We start from the raw sequence: 22,064 nt of genomic DNA, 5'->3' as shown, positions 1-22,064 counted from the left end.
AAAAAAATAAAAATACAAAAATTAGCCGGGCGTGGTGGCAGGCGCCTGTAGTCCCAGCTACTCAGGAGGCTGAGGGAGGAGAACTACTTGAACCTGGGAGGGGGAGGTTGCAGTGAGCTGAGATTGCGCCACTGCACTCCAGCCTGGGCAAAAGAGGGAGACTCTGTCTCAAAAAATATATATATAAAAAGAAAAGAAAAGAAAAGAAAAGAAAAAAGACTCCCTTCCTTCCAGATTTTTTTTTTTTTGAGACAGGGTCTTGCTCTCCATGATGACAGGGTGACATCACTGTGATGCAGTGGCACCATCATAGCTCACTGCAGCCTCAAACACCTGGGCTCAAGTGATCTTCCTGCCTCAGTCTCTCAAGTAGCTGGGACAAACTAAAAGCACATGCCACCATGCCCAGCTAATTTTAAAAATTTTTGTAGAGATAGGGTCTTGCTTTGTTGCCCATGCTTGTCTTGAACTCCTGGCTTCAAGAAATTCTCCTGCCTTGGCCTCCCAAAGTGCTTGGATTACAGGTGTGTACCACTGCACCCAGCCCCCTGAAGTTTCTTTAACTGCAGTGCACTGCTATTTCAGAGTAGGGTGAAAGGGATACAAACAAGGGCAGCTGTACTTGTGTGTTAGGGGAATTCTTGGCAAAGGCAGTGAAAGGCTGCATGGCATAAACTTACTAACTTGGAATGGCTGGCCTCTTCAAAGAAGGCCTTTAGCTGTGTAACATGACGTCCATTTATTTTCCACGGGAGAGAAAGAAACTGAGTAAAAAAAATGTGTTGAAAATGTGTTGAAGACTCAGTATAGGATGCGGAAAGTCAAAAGATCCAAATTCAAGTTAGAGGATTGTGATTTTAGGCAAGTCATTTAATTTCTTTGAGTTTTAAATTTCCTCCTCACAAAGTTATAGTGAGAATTAAAATGTTACAATGTATGTAAGCACACACTAAAAGCTGCCAAACAAATCTAAGCTGTAGGTTAAAAAGTATTTTATCAACTTCCCTCGCACTTCCAAGAGAAAAGAAATGCTGTCTATACGAAGGATAAGTACAGAAGACACAGGTCTTCTGTGTCTTCATTGCATGACCCAAAGGCATGTGAGTATAGTGCTAGATTCAGATAAAAAAAAGGAAAAAAAAAGAAAAAGAAAACTAAGAATTCAGAGACATAGCTTTTCAGGGCTGAGGCAACAAATGTCATTTCTTTTTTTTTCCCCTAGAGACAGGGTCCCAACTCCCTATCTGGGTCCATTCAGGCCGGAGTGCAATGGCACGATCCCAGCTCCTTACAGCCTCGACCCCCCAGGCTCAAGCGATTGTTCCGCTCAGACTCCTGAGTAGCTGTGACTACTGGGCGCATCACCATGCTTGGCTTGTTTTTTTTTTTGTTTGTTTGTTTTTTTGGAGACAGAGTCTCGCTCTGTTGCCTAGGCTGGAGTGCAGTGGCACGATCTAGGCTCACTGCAACCTCTGCCTCCTGGGTTCAAGCATTTCTCGTGCCTCAGCCTCCTGAGTAGCTAGGATTACAGGTGCATGCCACCATGCCCAGCTAATTTTTGTATTTTTAATAGAAGTGGGGTTTCACCATGTTTGCCAGGCTGGTCTTGAACTCCTGACCTCAGGTGATCTGCCCGTCAAAGTGTTGGGATTACAGACGTGAGCCTCCGCACTCGGCCATAATTTTTTTTTTTTTTTTTTTTTTTTGAGACTGAGTCTTGCTCTGTTGCCCAGGCTGGAGTGCAGTGGCATGAGCTGCAACCTGTGCCTCCCAGGTTCAAATGATTCTTGTGCCTCAGCCTCCCGAGTAGCCAGATGACAAGCGTGCGCCACCATGCCTGGCTAATTTTTGTATTTTTAGTAGAGATGGGGTGTTTCGCCATGCTGGCCAGGCTGGTCTCAAACTCCTGGGCTCAAGTGATCCACCCGCCTTGGCCTCCCAAAGTGCTGGGATAAGCCACCATGCCTGGCCTTTTAAAAAAGTTTTTTAGTAGAGTCGAAGTCTTGCTGTGTTGCCCAGGCTGGTCTTAAACTCCTCAGCTGAAGTGATCCTCTTGCCTTGGCCGCCCAAAGTGCTGGGATTACAGGTGTCATCTTGAGAGGTCAGCCTTGGAAAACACCAGCGCAAGACTGTTGTTTTTTCTTTTTCTTTTTTTTTTTTTTTTTTTGAGACGGAGGTCTCGCTCTGTCGGCAGGCGGGAGTGCAGGCCCGCTCCAGCTCACTGCAAGCTCCGCCTCCCGGGTTCACGCCATTTCCTTGCCTCAGCCTCCCGAGTAGCTGGGCTACAGGCGCCCGCCAGGTCGCTGCCGGCTAGTTTTTTGATTTTTAGTAGAGACGGGGTTCACCATGTTAGCCAGGATGGTCTCGATCTCCCTGACCTCCTGATCCGCCCGTTCTCGGCTTCCAAAGTGCTGGGATTACAGCTTGAGCACCGCGCCCGGCCCGATTTTGTTTTTTCTTTGTGATGAGTCACGAGTGGGACAGACCCAATACCTGACTCTTTTTGCCCTTCCAGGCTCTAAGCATAAGCCTTCAGCAAATGTGCTCTTGCCAGTGCCCAAGACCCGCAATTTCTTTATCCTCTTACCTGATACTGGCTGTGGCATCTGGTGGTGACTGCGGGAGAGGGAGATGAGGCATCTGGATTACTGCCAGAGCCAGGGGGGTTGCAGAAACCTACAGAAGGCGGGAAGACAGAGGAAGGAGGACGAGTGGTGAAGCAGTAGAGGGGACGAACACAGCTCCTGCAAACAGGCTGCGGCTCCTGTCCTGCCCCTATGGGAAGGGCCAGTAGCAGCTTCAAGGCCATTCCAGACCAATTTGCACATGCAATTTCTAAAATCACTCATCAAGTTCAAAGTTAAGTATATTATTTGTACTTGATCATCTTTCAATTAAGAAGCTGATAATCGTGGCTACAGATGGAATGTTAGCAACACATGCTTCCCAACTCTGTGGAAACACCTAGCACACATACATCCACATATGCACACACACAGATTAAAAGAAACACAATAGAAACACAGACAAGAGAAGTGTCAACAGACACAGACATAGAGTGCTAGAGAGATGGGTAAAAAAAACAAACCAAACATCAAACAAGGATTGCTAATATTTTTGAACTGAAAAAAAAAAAAAAGTCAGCCAGGCACAGTGGCTTACGCCTGTAATCCCAGCCGTTGGGAGGCCCACGGCGGCCGATCATGAGGTCAGCGGAATTCGAGGACACCTGGTCACATGGTGAACCCCGTCTCCTACTAAAATACAAAAATTAGCTGGCTGGTGCGCCATACCTGGTAGTCCAGCTACGCCAGGAGGGACTGAGGCAGGAGAATTACTTGAACCCAGGACTGGAGGTTGCAAGTGAGCTGAGATTGCAATGCACTCCAGCCTGGGTGACAAGAGCAAGACTCATCTCAAAAAAAAAAAAAAAAAAAAAAGAAAAAGAAAAGGAAAAGTCAAAAACAAATATAGCACAAAGAACAAATAGAAAAAAAACCTCAAGAATCCTGGAGGACATATATAGAAAAGACAAAGTATAATGCACATACACTGGGAGACAGGCACACAGAAACACATGGGAGTTGCCCAGACTTCCAGTCTTGTTCCACATTCTGCCTCTAACATAGCTAGTGAATTTAGTAAATTTTTTTTTTGTCTTTTTTTTTTTTTTTTTTCCTTGTTTGGGAGAACGGGGTCTCAGCTATATTACCCCAGCAGGTGCTGAACTCCTGGGCTCAAGCCCATCCTCCCGCCTCTGCACTCCCTGCGAGCGGGATTGGGATTACAGGCGTGAGCCACCGCGCCCGGCGAATTTAGGTAAATTTTTTAACAGCCCTAGCTGGAATTTCCTCATTTAAAATGAGAGAAAATGAAACAAGGGGAGTCGACCAAATAATTTCTTTTTTTTTTTGAGACGGAGTCTTGCTCTGCCGCCCAGGCAGGAGTGCAGTGGCGCGATCTCGGCTCACTGCAAACTCTGCCTCCCGGGTTCACGCCATTCTCCTGCCTCAGCCTCCGGAGTAGCTGGGACTACAGGCGCCCGCCACTACGCCCAGCTAATTTTTTTGTATTTTTAGTAGAGACGGGGTTTCACTGGGTTAGCCAGGATGGCCTCGATCTCCTGACCTCGTGATCTGCCCGCCTTGGCCTCCCAAAGTGTTGGGATTACAGGCCGGAGCCACCGCGCCCGGCCCCTATCAGTTTCATTGATAAACAGAAGTACATGGAAAAAGTTACACATCACAGTCCAAAAAATTTCTTCTCTTAATGATGAGCAGTCTCTATCCTCTAGTTCTGAGTCCCATTCTTTTGAAAAATAAAAATGGAGGAAATCATAAATTATAAGTCTCTGAGGCAGGAATTTTTTTCTGCTGATAACCTCTTATGCAAATGTCAAATCAATAAGTGAAAAGGAGAATGAACTCCCTCATATTCTACCTGCTTTAGGGAACTACTGGGATCTTTACCCCTGCCTTTCTTAGGCCAGTGGAAACAAAACCATGATGCAACCATTGCTGAAGGTCTATGGGAGACGTCCTGGCTCTCTGGGAGTCCTCACCTCGTACCATTCTGCTGAGCAGGTGGGATCATGCTATAGTACACTGGTACCCCCGCTGCTGGGAGGCCTCCTTGCACAGACTGGCTCGCAGGAACCAGCATGGGTTGCTGGAAAGGTGGCTGGACCACATTTTGCGAGTCACTACCCACTGGAACCTGGGTGAGAAAGAGAAGAGAATGACTACTCACGTTCACATTGAGCTCATCCACAAACAGCCTAGTCGTCACTAGATCAGGGCATTACAACTTCCTTCCCTACCTTAGAGCCTCCTCCTGTTCTCCCCATCTGCCTAAAGAAAATGTTTCCAGAGCTGTCTCTATTTCTGCCTTCTCCAAATACCACCCTTGGGCATGTGACATAAAGAAAGGAGCCTGATTTCCTTTAGCCACTACTTTCCTGGACATATACTCATTCCATGGCTGTATAAAGACCAAACAATTTAAATATTCTTCTCAAACTCCACGGGCTGTCATAGGAAAAACACCTAAACATTCTAAGGGAAAGTAGACAATATTTTAGTATTGGAGTTTTTAGTATGGATGACCCTGGGAGGCTCTCCTTTTCCTCATGCCAAGGACTAGGGTGATCCTTCCCAATGCAGAATGCACCCACTTGGTAAGAAGGCAGTGGAGTGTACTGAACCACCAGGCCTTGCATCTGGCCCCCCATGCTGCTCCTCTGGCTGCTGAGCAGGCCCTGGTTCTGTGGCTGCTGGACCCCAATCATGCCTTGGTAAGCCGCCTGCTGCTGGTTAGGCATCATGGGCTGTAAACCTAGAGATGGGCAAAGTAGAAAATACATTAGTATGAATGTTTAGGAGGTCACGGTCTATCTGTAATTTCCCTTCTCCATTCTATTCTATCTTTTCTTTTTCTGGAGAGCCTAGGTCTGTTCGTAGGACCCTAATCATTCCTGCCCCTAGACCCACCTTCATTTTAATGGAGAAGGTATTTCTTTCTTTCCTGGTGTGCCCTTCCCTTATTCACTGCCTTCTTAAACCAGTGGTTTCTCTTACCAGGCTGCTGGGATGGCTGAGGCAGCTGTTGACCACGTTGGGGGCTATAGGCCACCGGGTGAGAGAGAGGTCGATATTGCTGGTTGGAGTTAGGATATTGTCCAGGGGGATAGTAAGAAACCTGGATCTATGGTGAGAGGAGACAGATGTGTGAGAAGTCCCTAAAATTCAGCCGCAACATCAGCATACTACTATAAATGCCTCAAGATTGATGGCCAGAAGTATGTAAACGGAGATATTTTGGACCTGCAGTTGCAGTAAAACAAGGATTTATGTTACGTAGAAAGAAGACTTTCGGCCAGGCACGGTGGCTCAAGCCTGTAATCCCAGCACTTTGGGAGGCCGAGACGGGCGGATCACGAGGTAAGGAGTTCGAGACCATCCTGGCTAACATGGTGAAACCCCGTCTCTACTAAAAAATACAAAAGCTAGCCGGGCGAGGTGGCTGGCGCCTGTAGTCCCAGCTACTTGGAAGGCTGAAGCAGGAGAATGGCGTAAACCTGGGAGGCGGAGCTTGCAGTGAGCTGAGATCCGTCCACTGCACTCCAGCCCGGGCGACAGAGCGAGACTCTGTCTCAAAAAAAAAAAAAAAAAGAAAGAAGACTTTCTGGCTAGAACAACTCTCAAGTGCAAGGTAGGGAGAGGTATTCCCTCTGGTCTGTCTAAACTAGAGGAATAAAGAAAGTATAATACTAGACAAAATGAATTAAGTGATTTAAGCTGGGAACTGGAGCTGCTCACCTGTTGAGGGGGCTGCATGTACCCCTGGGGTGGCAGAACTTGCTGAGTAGGTGGTGCATGGCTAGAGGTGGAATAGTTGGAAGTGGGAAGGGGCTGACCCGTGGAAGCCATGATGAAGCTAGTCTGCTGTGGGTGCTGGGAGATAAGTGGGGTCTGGAATAGAGCTGCAGATGGGTCAGCTGCTTCAGTAGAACCTTGACGACTAAGGCTCATTTGTCCAAAGGGGTTGCTGAGGTCATCTGCCTGTTGAGAGAGTATAAGACGCAAGGATTGGGGCGGTATCAAACCTCATGTCTTTGGCTTCAACATAGACAGAGAGAAATAGCAATGCTTTTTACAACCTTCTTTAAAACAATGTGGGATAGTCCTACCTCTGTGCTGTGCTATGAAATGAATAGCTGTTGAAGCCCAACTCCACAGCCAGTCTCTCTATCACATATGAGGTAACAATGGTGACCCTGACTAATAATTGTGTGCTTTTTTTTTTTTTTTTTTGAGGCACGGTCTCATTTTGTTGCCCAGGCTGGAGTGCAGTGGCTCAATCCCAGCTCACTGCAATCTCTGCCTCCCAGGTTCAAGCAATTCTCGTGCCTCAGCCTCTTGAGTAGCTGGGGTTACAGGCTCCTGCCACCAAACCCGACTAACTCTTGTTTTTTGTTTGTTTCTTTGTTTGTTTTTTGAGTTGGAGTTTTGGTTCTTGTTGCCCAGCCTGTAGTGCAATGGTGCAGTCTTGGCTCACTGCAACCTCCGCCTCCCGGGTTCAAGCAATTCTCCTGCCTCAGCCTCCCAAGTAGCTGGTATTACAGGCATGTGCCACCATGCCCAGCTAATTTTTTTATATTTTTAGTAGAGATGGGGTTTCACTGTGTTGGCCAGGCTGGTCTCAAACTCCTGACCTCAGGTGATCCACCCACCTCAGCCTCCCAAAGTGTTTGGATTACAGGTGTGAGCCACTGCGCCTGCCTAATTCTTGTATTTTTAGTAGAGACGGGATTTCACAATGTTGGCCAGGCTGGTCTTGAACTCCTGAACTCAAGTGATCAGCCCGCCTCGGACTGCCAAAGTGCTGGGATTACAGGTGTGAGCCACGGCGCCTGGCCTATGATTGTTGTTAGGGTTAGTCCCCGGCAAATGGGAGCAATGACACAATTACTATATACAGAAAAAAACAGGACAAACTAGTGGGTTAACGAAAAAGATTAAAGAGTCTTCCCATTTCCTGTCTTTCTCATGCCCCCGACCATAAAAGGCCCCTACATTGCCACAAATCCTGTTTTTATAATAAAGGACCCAGATAATACCTTGAGTGGATCATGGGTAGCTAGGTTCATGTGCCTTCACAGCTCTGCCTATGCAGCAGCAAGACTAGGGGCACCCACTCCTGCTGCTTATCTCCTTACTCCCTCTGGAGGTCATTTCCACCTTTGTTCTCTGACACTAGCCTAGAGTTCTCCTGCCCTTCAGAAACTACTTCCAATTCTCACCTCCAAAAGGAGGGCAGAGTGAGTGACTAAGCTGGAGGATAAGACTGACTGGCCAGGCTGTAATTGCCTTCTCTCTCAGCTCTGCTTCCTAAGCAGCAAGGGTGATGGCGTTCCATCTCTCACTTGTATGGTGATAGGTTAGAGTTTGTTAGCTTCCTCTTCCCTTCTGCTCTCTGGACAGTAATTCTCTCTCTCACACACACACACACACGCGCGCGCGCGCGCGCGCGCGCGAAACCAGCAGAAACCAAAAGACAATGCTTTTCTGTAGTTTCATTCCATTTTCAGGGATCTGATCTTCAAGTTAGCTCTTTTGCCACTTATTGGGCAGGAAAAGATGACAAGTGAACTGGATTGCAGATTATTTTGAACTCCATATTCCAGGACAATCAAAATGGAAATAAGAGGTAGGAGAAGAGAGGGGATTCTAGTGAAAAAGCAGATGTTAAGACAGAGTAAAACAATCCAGGGCTCCTACAACTGTGACGGAAGTTATCAACGATGAGGCAAATCAGATCTTCAAAGGATTTGTAGAGTACAAATGATTTAAACAGCATGTGCTATGCAGTGGATGAGGATTTTTAAAATATAAACTGACATAGTAAAATAGGGGAACAGTTTTAAGTTTTTGCCAGTGATACCAGAGAAGTCTGCAATTGCATTTTTTTTTTTTTTTTTTTTGAGACAGTCTTGTTCTGTTGCCCAGGCTGGAGTGCAGTGGTGCAATCTTGGCTCACTGCAACCTCAGCCTCCCAGGTTCAAGCGATTCTCCTGCCTCAGGATCTCGAGTAGCTAGGACTACAGGTGTGTGCCACCACACCCAGCTAATTTTTGTATTTTTTGGTAGACATGGGGTTTCACTATGTTGGGCAGGCTTGTTTCGAACTCCTGACCTCAGGTGATCCGCCCGCCTTGGCCTCCCAAAGCGCTGGAATTACAGGCGTGAGCCATCACGCCCGGCCTGTGTTTTTATTTTTAAAGGAAATTATAGAGAACCATTCTGTGTAGAAGAAACTGGGTTCCTCAGACATGCCCAGGGAGCAAATTAGATTTAGGATGTACATGGTAGAGATGAAGAGCCTAGGTTATACCAACATCCAATTTCATTCTCTGTCCTGAAACTCAGGGGAACACAGTGTTCCTCTGTCTTACATTTAAGCATCTTTTGATGTGCTGTGATGAGGCCATTAGCATGGAGTATAGTTCAGCCTGTGCTGGCCCCTCAAGAAGAAATAGCTTTCAATATACCCTCCAAAAGCACAACATGCTTACAAGGCCATCACAGACTGACCCAGACATACCCACAGATACAGGCCACACATATACGAGACAAAAAGGGGGAATGGAGTTTATACCATGTTGTACTGCTGGGGCGGAGAGACTGGCAGAAGGACTTGGGGACAGGAGCTTGGAGAGAACTGAACAGGCTGCGGAGAGGGCTGCAGAGCCGGGACTGGCTGTGGACCAGCAGAGAGGCATGTGGAAAAGGGAAGAGAAAAGAGAGGCAGGGAGTGGGGCAGGGGGTGTGGGCAGAGATGGGGAGGGAAAGGGAAGGAACAATAAGGTTAATAATCATAGAAGAAATTTCACATGAGTAGCATGACTGCTGAGCAGGTAGGTGACCAAGCCCGGAACAGCTTGAAGATTTAACATCTCTTTGACAAACAGACAATCTCTCTTATCAGGGTAGACCTGCTGTACTCCCTTCCCCATTAGCCATTCAGAACTGTGCAGCTGTTGTGAGCAATCTGAGGACTCTCAGGGTCAGGGTCTACTGTCTGATTCCAAATACTTTTTTCCAAATAGCTTTTCCCAAAGCAGTTTTTCTGAACACACAATCCTGGGGAGCATGATCATAACCCTCCTTGACTGCCCACTTGAGAAGGGATTCCTGTCTGCACTGCTGCACTGCTTCTGCAGGAAGGGTCATCCAAGGTCTGGCTCAGCTGCTCCTGATTTCACACCACAGCTCTCCTAGAGGAAATACTCATTCACAAGGATCATCTCCCTCCCAAGGGCAGAGAAGGAAAAAACACCCAAGATCGTGCCTGCTTCTGGCTACTTCCTTCCACTCCATGATTGCTCCTCCAGGCTGTGACAGCAATATGAAAAATCCACCTCCACCCCGCAAGCAAACAGGAAAGATTTAGGAATAAAATATAAATATCTTAGCTTTAGTTTTTGTCCCTTCAGTCCCCCTTCACTAGCCTCAAGCAGGAGGATTTGTTTACTAGGAACACAGAATGTTCTAAATCAACTAGTGGGTAGTTATTATTTTTTCCTTCCCTTCTTCCCCTCCAGGCATTTTGATCACCTCATCAGTTCTCTAGTCATAGTCCCTGGTGGTAGGAGAGATGAGAGAAGGAGAGAGGCAAGTAAGGGGAGAAAATAACATTTGTATATATTATTTTATCATATACATTGTCTCATTACAGCCTCACACAAGAATCCTATAGGGAGATATAACTTGTATTTGCAATTTAAAAAGGCTCAGATAAATTAAATCACTCATCTAGGCTTACACAGTTAATATGGCAGAGCTGAGATTGAAATCTAGTTCTGCCTGGCATAGGTTCTTTCTACTCCACTCTAGTAGTGGGGAGGAGGTGAAGGAAGAAGTCAAGCAGAATTATCCAAGCACCTTCCACAGGCTCCTCGCTCCACATTTAGAGCATTAAGATGTGTGGGGCCACAGTATCGATATCCTCTCCTGCCACACATCTCCAGAGTTTCTTTCACAGAAGGGACTAACAGTTCAGGAGGCAGAGTACAGGAATTAGAAGACTCCCCAAAGAGGAGAATACTCTGGAGGTCTCAGCAGAGGACCTGATATCTGAATTAAATAAAATGTAAGTAATTTTGGTTAGGTAAAATTATGGCGAATCCACTGTGTGACCTGGGAGAGTTGCTGCTGTAGCCTTGAAAATAAACTCTTAGCTCTACTGGCACACCTATTTTCTGTCAGATAACGGCATTCCAAATATAAGTGATAGACAAGATGCTCAGCATCAGCTGCTTATACTGGTGGCTTTCATACACATTTTCTATTATCCCAATTCTCTTCATTCTTTTGGAGAAGGGTCTATCTTGGATCAGGGCATATATATTCCGGGGGGAAAAGGACAGTAAAGTGGCAAAAAAAAAAAAAAAAAAAAAACAGCTGCCTGCGGTGGCTCACACCTGTAATCCCAATACTTTGGGAGGCTGAGGTGGGCGGACCACCTGAGGTCAGGAGTTCAAGACCAGCCTGCCCAACATGGTGAAACCCCATTTCTACTAAAAATACAAAAATTAGCTGGGCGTGGTGGTGTGTGCCCATAGTCCCAGCTACTCAGGAGGCTGAGGCAGGAGAATCACTTGAACCTGGGAGGCAGACGTTGCAGTGAGCCAAGCTCGCGCCATTGCACTCTAGCCTGGGCAACAGAGCAAGACTCAGTCTCAAACAAAACGAAACAAAACAAAACTGTCTTGTTTTCCCCACACTTGTAGGTTGTGACTAAAGAGTAACGTGAGAAGAAGTGATGCTCCTCTTAGGCCTCCCCTAACTGGGGAAAGGCAGTGATACGGGCAGGGATATCAGTGTTATTTTTTTAGTTACTCCACAGCTATCCTCAGCTGTAGTTCTCTTCTTGAAGGGTGTCAAACTCCAAAGCCAGGGAAGCTCTGAAAAACCATGAGGAAATTTATTTTTAAAAAACTTAGGAAGGCTGGGTGCAGTGGCTCACGCCTGTAATCCCAGCACTTTGGGAGGCCGAGGCGGGCAGATCATGAGGTCAGGAGATCGAGACCATCCTGGCTAACACAGTGAAACCCCATCTCTACTAAAAATACAAAAAATTAGCTGGGTGTGATGACGGGCGCCTGTACTCCCAGCTACTTGGGAAGCTAAGGCAGGAGAATGGCGTCAATCTAGGAGGCGGAGCTTGCAGTGAGCCGAGATTGTGCCACTGCACTCCAGCCTGGGTGACAGAGCGAGACTCCGTCTCAAAACAAAAACAAAAACAAAAAAAAACTTAGGAATATACCGAACCAAGGAGCTGAAAGACCTCTACATGGAAAACTACAAAACACTGCTGAAAGAAATCATAGCTGATACAAACAAATGGAAACACATCTCATGCTCATAGATGGGTAGAATCAATATTGTAAAAATGACCATACTGCCAAAAGCAATCTACAAATTCAAGCAATCCCCATCAAAATACTACCATCATTCTTCACAGAATTAGAAAAAAAAAATAAAATTCATTGGAACAAAAAAAGAGCCCCATAACCAAAGCAAGCTAAGCAAAAGAACAAATCTGGAGGCATCACACTATCTGATTTCAAACTAAATACTATTAAGGCCATAGTGACCAAAACCATCATGGTACTGGTATAAAAATAGACCACACAGACCAATGGAACAGAATAGAGAACCCAGAAGTAAACCCAAAATATTACAGCCAACTGATCTTGACAAAGCAACAAAAAACATAAAGTGGGGATAAGGACACCCTTTTCAACAAATGGTGCTGAGATAATTGGCTAGCCACCATGTAGGAGAATGAAAACTGTTCTCATCTCTCAACCTTATAACAAATCAACTCAAGATGGATTAAGGACTTTAAATAAGACCTGGAAACAAAAATTCTAGATGGACATTGGAAAAACCCTTTAGATGTTGGCTAGGCACGATTCAGACCAAGACCCAAAACCCAAAATGCAATAAAAACAAAAGATAAATAGCTGGGATTAATTAAACTAAAAGAGCTTTTGCATGGAAAACAAACAAACAAACAAAAAAAACAGCAGAGCAAACAACAGGACAAATCCACAGAGTGGGGAGAAAATCTTCACAATCTTATTACAATTTTATTTTTTTTCAGACTGACAAAAGACTAATATCCGAATCTACGACAAAACTCAAATAAATCAGTAAGAAAAAACAACCCAATCCAAAAAGTGGGCTTTAAGGACATGATAGACAATTCTCAAAAGAAGACAACAAATGGCCAACAAATGTATGAAAAAATGCTCAAATCACTAATGATTCAGGGAAATTCAAATAAAACCACAATGTGATACCACCTTACTCCTGGCAAGAATGGTATAATCAAAAATCAACAAAACAGTAGATGTTGCAATGGGATGCAGTGTCGAGAACATTCTACACTAGCTGGTGGAATGTAAACTAGTACAGGCCACTTTGGAAAACAATGGAGATTCCTGAGATTCCTTAAAGAACTAAAAGTAGGGCCGGGTGCAGTGGCTCACGCCTGTAATCCCAGCACTTTGGGAGGCCGAGGCGGGCGGATCATGAGGTCAGGAAATCGAGACCATCCTGGCTAACATGGTGAAACCCCATCTGTACTAAAAATACAAAAAATTAGCCGGGTGTGATGGTGGTCACCTGTAGTCCCAGAGATACTTGGGAGGCTGAGGCACGAGAATGGTGTGAACCCGGAGCTTGCAGTGAGCTGAGATCGCGCCACTGCACTCCATTGCGCCACATGCACACTGCTCTGGGCGACAGAGCAAGACTCTATCTAAAAAAAAAAGAACTAAAAGCAGAACTACCATTTGATCCAGGAATCCCACAACTAGATATCTACCCAGAGGAAAAGAAGTCATTATACAACAAAGATACTTGCACATGCATGTTTATAGCTGCACAATTCACAAATGCAAAATCATGAAACCAACCCAAATGCCCATCAATCAATGAGTAGATAAAGAAACTGTGGTATATACACACAATGGAATACTATTCAGCCATAAAAAGGAATGAATTAACAGCATTTGCAGCGACCTGGATGAGATTGGAGACTATTCTTCTAAGTGAAGTAACTCAGGAATGGAAAACCAAACATTGCACATTCTCACTGATATGTGGGAGCTAAGCTATAAGGATGCAAAGGCATAAGAATGATAAAATGGGCCAGGCACAGTGGCTCACGACTATAATCCTAGCACTTTGGGAGGCTGAGGTGGGCAGATCATGAGGTCAGGAGTTTGAGACCAGCCTAACCTACATGGTGAAACCCCCATTTCTACTAAAATTACAAAAATTAGCTGGGCGTGGTGGTGCATGCCTGTAATCCCAGCTACTCAGGAGGCTGAGGCAGGAGAATTGCTTGAACCGGGGAGGTGGAGGTTGCAGTCAGCCAAGACTGTGTCACTGCACTCCAACCTGGGTGACACAGTGAGACTCCGTCTCAAAAGAAAAAAAAAAAAAGAATGATAAAATGGACTTTGGGGACTTGGGGGGGAAGAGTAGGAGGGGGGCAAGGGATAAAAGACTACAAATATGGTAGTGTATACTGCTCGGGAGATGGGTGCACCAAAATCTCACAAATCACCACTAAAGAGCTTACTCATGTAACCAAATACCACCTGTACCCCAATAATTTATGGAAAAGTAATGAAGAAAAAAAAAAAAAAAAAGAGACTGGCCCTGAGGAATGTGGCTGCCACCTACTGGCAAATTCTGGGCTCGTTCACTGGCTCTCGGATGCCTGATGACAAGAGGAGGCCCAGAGAACTCCTTTTCAAGAAGTCTACTTCATTTTAAGTAAATTGGGCAAAAGGGAGCCCCTGGCCCTTTAGTCTTCAGCCTCACCCCTGGTTTCACAAGCTTCACTGACACACAATTTGAAGGCCTACTTGGACAGAGGAGGCCCGCCAGGAAGGGAAAGATCATGGTTTAATCAGTACTGTTCCCAGACCTGGGGCAAGTGCCTTGTGTGACAGAGTTAAAGTTAAAAACCCTCCCTCAAAGATTTTTTTTTTTTTTTTATTTTTAGGCAGAGTCTCGCTGTGTTGCCCAGGCTGGAGTACAGTGGTACAATCTCAGTTGACTGCAACCTCTACCTCCCAGGTTCAAGCGATTCTCATGCTTCAGCCTCCCAAGAGGCTGGGATTACAGACGTGCACCACCACACCCAGCTAATTTCTGTATTTTTAGTAGAGACGGTGTTTCACCAGGTTGACCAGGCTGGTCTCAAACTTCTGGTTTCAAGTAATCTGCCCTCCTCAGCCTCCCAAAGTGCTGGGATTACAGGCGTGAGCTACTGCACCCAGTCTCAAAGTTTTTCTTCTACAGGAAAAGCTTTAGAATAAGCACAGTGGTGTTTGTGTGTGCACGTGATCACTTATTTAATCCGTGCACAGTTATGTGCCATTAGAAACTGAACAATAATTATTCTCAGGCTCAGCAGCTTCGGTCTAGGGAGCCCCCAGTGCTGAAGGCCAATCAGGGAAAAAGAAAGCAAAAGAAAGAAAGAAAATGGCAGTAGAAAGAGGAATAAAAAAAGAAAAAGGGTGAAAAAGTGGAGAAGAAGAAAAAAGGAGATACATACAGTGAGAAGGTGGGATAATTTTTAGCAGCTTCCATAAATGCTTCCAGGGCATCAAAACTTGGACAAGATTCTTTCATTTGGAGTTAGTGATCACAATTAATCTCAAGAATGAACTGTGAAGAGAACAGGAATCTCTGCACTAAGTAGTGTTCCCTTACCCCCAAGCTATAGCACCTAACCTGGCACCACACTCCCCACAGGAGATAAGCCAAGCCAACGATCGACCAATTGACCCTCACAATCCAGTAGCAGGAATAGAACCTGAGTAGAAGATTGGGGTTTAGGGCCAGTCACTTGGACATTCTGTATAAATTTCAGTCCCAAATGGTTCTTCTTTTATCTCTTTATTCCTCTCCCACTCTTGCTGTCTGTTTCTAGGTATGAGATGATAGGTGGAAGGTGGAGGCAGATGGGAGACTAAGAGGGAGAAAAGGGAGCAAGACTATTACAATACACCTTTTGGGGGAAAAAAAACCCAGAAAATATTAGGACCTTGGAAAAGCAAGTCATACACATAAAAAAACACAGTAGCAGACAGCAGAAGGAGAAGCACAGTTTACCCACTTACAGGTTTGAATTAAGACACAGACAGAGAAAAGAACACATACACACTATGCTTCAGTAGGGAGCAAGGTAAACTGAAGTGAACGAGACTTACTGGGGTAGATGGTGGTAGAACAAAAAAGTTAGGACCATAGAAAGAACTGACTTAGACTAAGATAGAGGGCTGCAATGACTTGCATGCAAATTACATTTAGACACAAAGTAGGATTTCCTAAATCTTCACTGTTCTTTATTTCAGCTTCATTTCACAATATTTGAGATAGGGCAATACTGGGCCATTCTGGGGTCTTTGCACTCTAGTTTCTAGTTCATGGGGTATTAGTGTTTGGGACTTGCTTCTTACACCTCGGGAAGAAATATATCTAAGGCCAAACTGGACTAATAAGCAGGGGGATGAGGGAGCCTGGGAGGTGAAATGACAATGTAAACTGCAGCAGAAAAGACCGCAGACATATAGGCTTTCCAGCTACAAGAGAATACTTCAGGATAAAGTATGGGACTCTCCTCACAAAGAGCTCTATTCATGTGAGAAGAGAGTAAGTGAAGATCTCAGCACAGCTCTGCTCAGATTATTAAGGTGACTTTTTTTTGTTTGTTTTTTTAAGACAGGGTCTTACTCTGTCGCCCAGGCTAGAGAGCAGTGGCGCGATCTCAGCTCACCACAACCTCTGCCTCATGGGTTCAAGCGAGTCTCCTGCCTCAGCCTCCCTAGTAGCTGGGATTACAGGTGCCCGCCACCATACCTGGCTAATTTTTGTATTTTTAGTAGGGACCGGGTTTCACCATGTTGGTCAGGCTGGTCTTGAACTCCTGACCTCAGGCGATTCACCCGCCTCAGTCTCCCAAAGTGCTGGGATTACAGGCTTGAGCCACCACGCCCTGCCTTAAGGTGACTTTTAAACATAGTCACCTTAATGACACTGGCCAGGCATGATGGCTCATGCCTGTATCTCAGCACTTTAGGAGGCTGAGGAGGGAGGATCACTTGAGCCCATGAGTTTGAGACCAGCCTAGGCAACAAAAGCAGAATCCTGTCTCAAAATAATAGTAACAACAATACATTTTTTAAAAATTAAAAGAAAAAAATAAAACAGAATACTAAAGTTCTGGTTTAGAACAGGACCTGATTCTTAGATGACCTTCCTGGCCTCCACAGATGCAAAACTTCACTTAAACTCTAGTTGGTACCAACATTTACCAGTCCAGCAACAGAAGGAGAAGGATACAGCCCTTTTGAGTCACGGAAAACAAAGACATTTGGAGCCTTGTGTTTCATGGCATATGTATGGCAGGGGTCTTGAGTGTTATTTCTTTTTTCCCCAAACCCTAACACATAAATACGTGTTTATGGGTCCACATAGTTGGCCAGATGATGGTGGAAGTTATAATCTTTTCAAGTTCCATATATAGATGTAATGGAAAAAAATGCCTTGTTAATTACACACAGACATAGAGGGAGATGGGGTATAGTAGAAATGTGGTATGAAATAAAAGATTCTACTGACAATGTTCAGGAGGCAGAGGAAGAAATATAAAGCAAAAAACCCTCAAGCTGACTCTACTAAGAGTTATTTGGCAAAACCTTTGCCCAAGGTTCTTCTTTCCCTACAACTAACAAATGAGAAATGGGGGAGAGAGTGGCGTGTCTCCAAAAACTGATCCTTCCTGCCACCCACAGCACAAGAGACATGACAGTACATCTAAAGTTTGCTTGAATCAGAGCGAAGAGGACTCTGACACTGAGTGGTGACTCACCTGTGAGATCATGTGATTATTCAAGGGTGGCTGTTGCTGAGGCGTGGGTGGGAGAGCAGGAAGTTGCTGCTGCTGCTGCTGCTGCTGCTGGGCAGTACAAGGGAGAAGGCCCCGGACAGACTGGGATGAGGTGACCTGGTTGCACACTTCTGGGGCACCTAGTGCCATACCTAAGGCAAAGAAGAAACCCACGAAAAGTTGTTAAGCACAAGCCATGAACACATTATCCCTGGAAGGCTTAGTCAGAGGGCTCTACTTTTTCTTTGTCTTTCCTCTTTATTCCCTTTTGTCCCCTCCCCTACTGTCTTTTGAAGATTCACAGATGAGCACAGATGCATTTCAGCTGCCTTGCTGATGCCAGTCCTCCTCTTTGCAGGCTTTTGCTCCCTAGGGACAGGAACCACCTTGACTGTCAATGTTTGGTTATGAAATTGAACAAAATGTGAGGCTGCTGAAGCTCCTCCCCTGAAGTGCCTGGAATCTGTCCATCACACTTAGATAGCTGAAAACATGAATGCTTACTTTCTGGGAAAGCACAGATTTTTGGTCTCTTAAGAGATCTGTCTTTTTGCTAGAGAGAGAGAGAGAGAGAGATCTGTCTTCTTGCGAGAGAGAGAGAGAGAGAGAGAGAGAGAGAGAGAGAGAGAGAGAGATCTGTTTTCTCTTTGCTTTCTTCTCAATTTGCAGTATCTCTTATAAAAGTTGCTGAGGGGCGGGTGTGGTGGCTCACGCCTATAATCCCAGGACTTTGGGAGGCTGAGGCGGGTGGATCACCTGAGGTCAGGAGTTTGAGACCAGCCTGGCCAACACAGTGAAACTCTGTTTCTACTAAAAATTATCTGAGCTTGGGGGTGGGCGCCTGTAATCCCAGCTACCTGGGAGGCTGAAACAGGAGAATCGCTTGAACCCAGGAGGTGGAGGTTGCAGTAAGCTGAGATAGCACCATGACACTCCAGCCTGGGCAACAAGAGTGAGACTCAGTCTCAAAAAAAAAAAAAAAAAAGTTGCTGAGAAAACTTCAAGCATACACATGGGCACATGCATACACGTAACTTTATCCAACTATTTTCCCCATTTCTAGGCTCTCAAGGCATGAACTCATTCAACACAACATACTTTTACTGAATATCTACTATGTGCCAGGCACTGTATAATGAACTAAAGACATAAACATGAGTGAAACACAGTCCTTGCCCTTAACAGCAGAGGAACTTATTTATTTCTTTGAGACAGAGTCTCACTCTGTCGCCCAGGCTGGAGTGCAGTGGCACAATCTTGGCTCACTGCAACCTCCACCTCCCAGGTTCAAGCGATTCTTCTGCCTCAGCCTCCCAAGTAGCTGGAATTACAGGCACCCACCACTACGCCCAGCTAATTTTGATGTTTTTGGTAGAGACAGGGTTTTGCCTTGTTGGCCAGGCTGGTTTCGAACCCCCGGCCTCAAGGGACCCGCCTGCCTCTGCCTCCCAGAGTGCTAAGATTACAGGTGTGAGCCACCATGCCTGGCCAACAGCACAGGAACTTCTGATGGGCGATAGACATCCACACGACAATTATAATCTGGTAAGGATAAGGAATACATCAGTGATATCGACAAAGTTGTATGAAAGCAAAGATGAGGAAGCAAAAACTCCTGGGAGGGTCAGGAAAGGATTTAAAGAGAGGTCAGCAGGAAAGCTGGGGTTGAAGAATGACAGATGCTTGTAAGACCAAGAGGGAACAAAGCTAATGTCATATTCAAGAAATGGTTGGTGGGTGTGGTGGCTCATGCCTATAATCCCAGCAGTTTGGGAGGCTGAGGTGGGTGGATCACCTGACATCAGGAGTTTGAGACCAGCTTGGCCAACATAGTGAAACCCCATCTCTACTAAAATTTTGTAAAAATACAAAAAATTAGCCGGGCATGGTGGCGGGTGCCTGCAATCCCAGCTACTCGAAAGGTTGAGGCAGGAGAATCGCTTGAACCCGGGCGGCGGAGGTTGCAGTGAGCCGAGGTCGTGCCATTGCACAACAAGAGCGAGACTCCATCTCAAAAAAAAAAAAAAGAAAGAAATGGTTGGAAAGAAGGAAAGATTTGGAAATTAGACAGCAATGGCAAACCGGAGTCAGAAAGTTATGCTATATAAGTAGTTTGGATTTTACTATTCAGGTGATGATGCAGAAATGAACATTTTTAAGGAGCACTGATGTGTTTAGATCTGTTTTAGATTGGCAAACTGGCTAAGCAACCAGGCACAATGGCTCACATCTGTAATCCCAGCTACTTGGGAGTCTGAAGTGGGAGTATCATTTGGGCCTGGGAGTTCAAGGCTGCAGTAAGCTATGATGGTGCCACTGCAATCCAGCCTGGGTGATAGCAAGACCCCGACTCTTGAAAAAGTAAAAAAAAAAAAAAAAATCAATAAAAAGAGCTGAGAATGGAGTAGAGATATCAGTTTGGGTGCCAGTGTCATGGTTACATAAAAGAAAATAAAAGCCTGGATAAAGGCTGAGGCAGTGGGATTAGAAAGGAGGTAACAGGCCGGGCGCGGTGGCTCAAGCCTGTAATCCCAGCACTTTGGGAGGGCCGAGACGGGTGGATCGCGAGGTCAGGAGATCGAGACCAACCTAGTCTAACACGGCGAAACCCCCGTCTCTTACTAAAAAAATACAAAAAACTAGCCGGGCGGAGTTGGGCGGCGCCTGTAGCCCAGAGCTACTTGGGACGGCTGGGCAGGGAGAATGCGTAACCCGGGAGGCGGAGCTTGCAGTTGAGCTGAGATCCAGCCACTGCAACTCCACCTGCAAACAGAACGAGACTCCATCTCCAAAACAAAAAAAAAACAAAAAAAAACAAAAAAAAAAAAAAAGAAAGGAGGTAACAGAGAAGGGCAGCAGAGACCTAGGGGTCAGAGGCAAAATCTTCAGCACTACTGATGCCTTTTGAGAATAACTACAGAACTTCTGGGATGAGATTCAGGCAATTCTTCAAAGAGAGAAAGATGATGAAATAAGAGGTCTAAATGCCCTTCTGCTAAGAGTGCAGCAGAAATAGATGGAGAGTTGATGGGTGGTTACAGAGCTTTCATGTGGAACATAGAAATGTCTGCTCCTTTCCAGTGACTGAGCTCCAGGGAAGCAGTCATAGCAGCATCCCTCTAAATTCTAGCCTATTGGCTGGTATCAATTAATTACAAACAACTAAACTCTAAGGATTCCTTCTGCTCTACAAAGCCTCTACAATCTCAAGAGTCACAGAATGAAAGTGGCTATCATTTTTATCTTAGTATATAACTTGAGACCTAGGCTGATATGGATGTTCCACCTTAGATGAAAATCAGAGAAAATAATATAATCAAAATCAATTCTTTTTTTTTTTCTTTTTTTCAATCAGGCATAAGGTTTGAAAGAAAATGAGGAGGACTAAATCCAAGCAAGGACAATGGATCCAAAATTCAAATTTCCCTTTGCATGGCTGTATTAGATTTCCAGGAAACTATACTGAGACAAATGTTTTATTAAAAGTAAATAAGGGCTGGGCGCGGTGACTCACACCTGTAATCCCAGCACTTTGGAAGGCTGAGGCAGGTGGATCACCTCAGGCCAGGAGTTCGAGACCAGCCTGACCAACACGGTGAAACCTCACTTCTACTAAAATTTCAAAAATTAGTCAGGTGTGGTGGCACAAGCCTGTAATCCCAGCTATGCAAGAGGCTGAGGCAGGAGAATCTCTTGAACCCGAGAGGTGGAGGTTGCAGTGAGCCAAGATCACACCACTGCACTGCAGCCTGGGCAACAGAGTGAGACTGTCTCAAAAAAAAAAAAAAAAAGGTTTAAGTATCAGTGATGTTTCACAGGAGACAAGCAAGAAGGGACGGATATGACAGGAAGAAAAGAAGCTGTAATACCTGGCCTGGCGATCCTTCCTGCACTGCTGCCTTTACTGCTGCCGATACTGTCACCTCGGGTAAGGATAGAGATTCCACTGAAGCTGCTGGCTTTGGTGACAGGGGGTCGCATGCTCCGGACAGAGCCATCAGAGTCTGTGCTGCTCCAAGGGCGTGGCTCCAGGGATTTGAGTTCGCTGTCTGTGCTGCTCTGGCGGCTGCTTGAGGTACGGCTCAGCCCTTCACGGTTCCCCCTGCAGAGACCATAGTGGTCAGAGCTCCTCCCACCCACCATTTTAGCAGAAGGGCTAGGAGATAATTCATTTCTATTCTCTCAATAACAAAGAATGAATAAGAATTAAAGGGAGGATGGACACTGACTTATTGTTAGTTGGCTGGCCAACTAAGAGTTGATGGGAGCAGACAGAACAAGATCCAGTACAGTAACAAATAACACAGAGGCAAATCTGGAAGACAGTGTGCTGGCAACTAATTTAATACATCAGACCAGAGGTGGATGGGAAACCATATACATGATGCTGAGATTGGCTGTGGTCTCTTCCCCACCCTGAGGGTAATCCCACACATGCAAGAAATAATGGGGAACAGAGGGATACCAGTTCCTTCTGAAAGTTCTTAAAATAAAAGGACTCCGGCCGGGTGCGGTGGCTCAAGCCTGTAATCCCAGCACTTTGGGAGGCCGAGACGGGCGGATCACGGGGTCAGGAGATCGAGACC

General features: G+C 45.6%; 1 protein-coding gene across 1 annotated transcript in view; it reads right to left on the bottom strand.

Moving 5' to 3' along the window:
* The window catches only part of R3HDM2 (R3H domain containing 2), a 61,416-nt gene that overhangs the window by 11,366 nt on the left and 27,986 nt on the right, over nucleotides 1–22,064 (bottom strand). Inside the window, exons 11-17 of the mRNA XM_017858848.1 lie at nucleotides 21,348–21,580; nucleotides 17,461–17,630; nucleotides 6,318–6,560; nucleotides 5,577–5,703; nucleotides 5,174–5,334; nucleotides 4,562–4,716; nucleotides 2,588–2,648 (exon numbers count right to left, since the gene is read on the bottom strand). Coding sequence (XP_017714337.1) covers nucleotides 2,588–2,648; nucleotides 4,562–4,716; nucleotides 5,174–5,334; nucleotides 5,577–5,703; nucleotides 6,318–6,560; nucleotides 17,461–17,630; nucleotides 21,348–21,580 — 1,150 coding nt within the window. The remainder of the gene's footprint in view (nucleotides 1–2,587; nucleotides 2,649–4,561; nucleotides 4,717–5,173; nucleotides 5,335–5,576; nucleotides 5,704–6,317; nucleotides 6,561–17,460; nucleotides 17,631–21,347; nucleotides 21,581–22,064) is intronic.

Source organism: Rhinopithecus bieti, unplaced genomic scaffold, assembly GCF_001698545.2.
Source record: "Rhinopithecus bieti isolate Rb0 unplaced genomic scaffold, ASM169854v2 scaffold_48679, whole genome shotgun sequence".
In the NCBI taxonomy this organism is placed as follows: domain Eukaryota; kingdom Metazoa; phylum Chordata; class Mammalia; order Primates; family Cercopithecidae; genus Rhinopithecus; species Rhinopithecus bieti.
The sequence above is the reverse complement of the archived record's forward strand: the minus strand, read 5'-3'. Positions and strand labels throughout refer to the sequence as shown.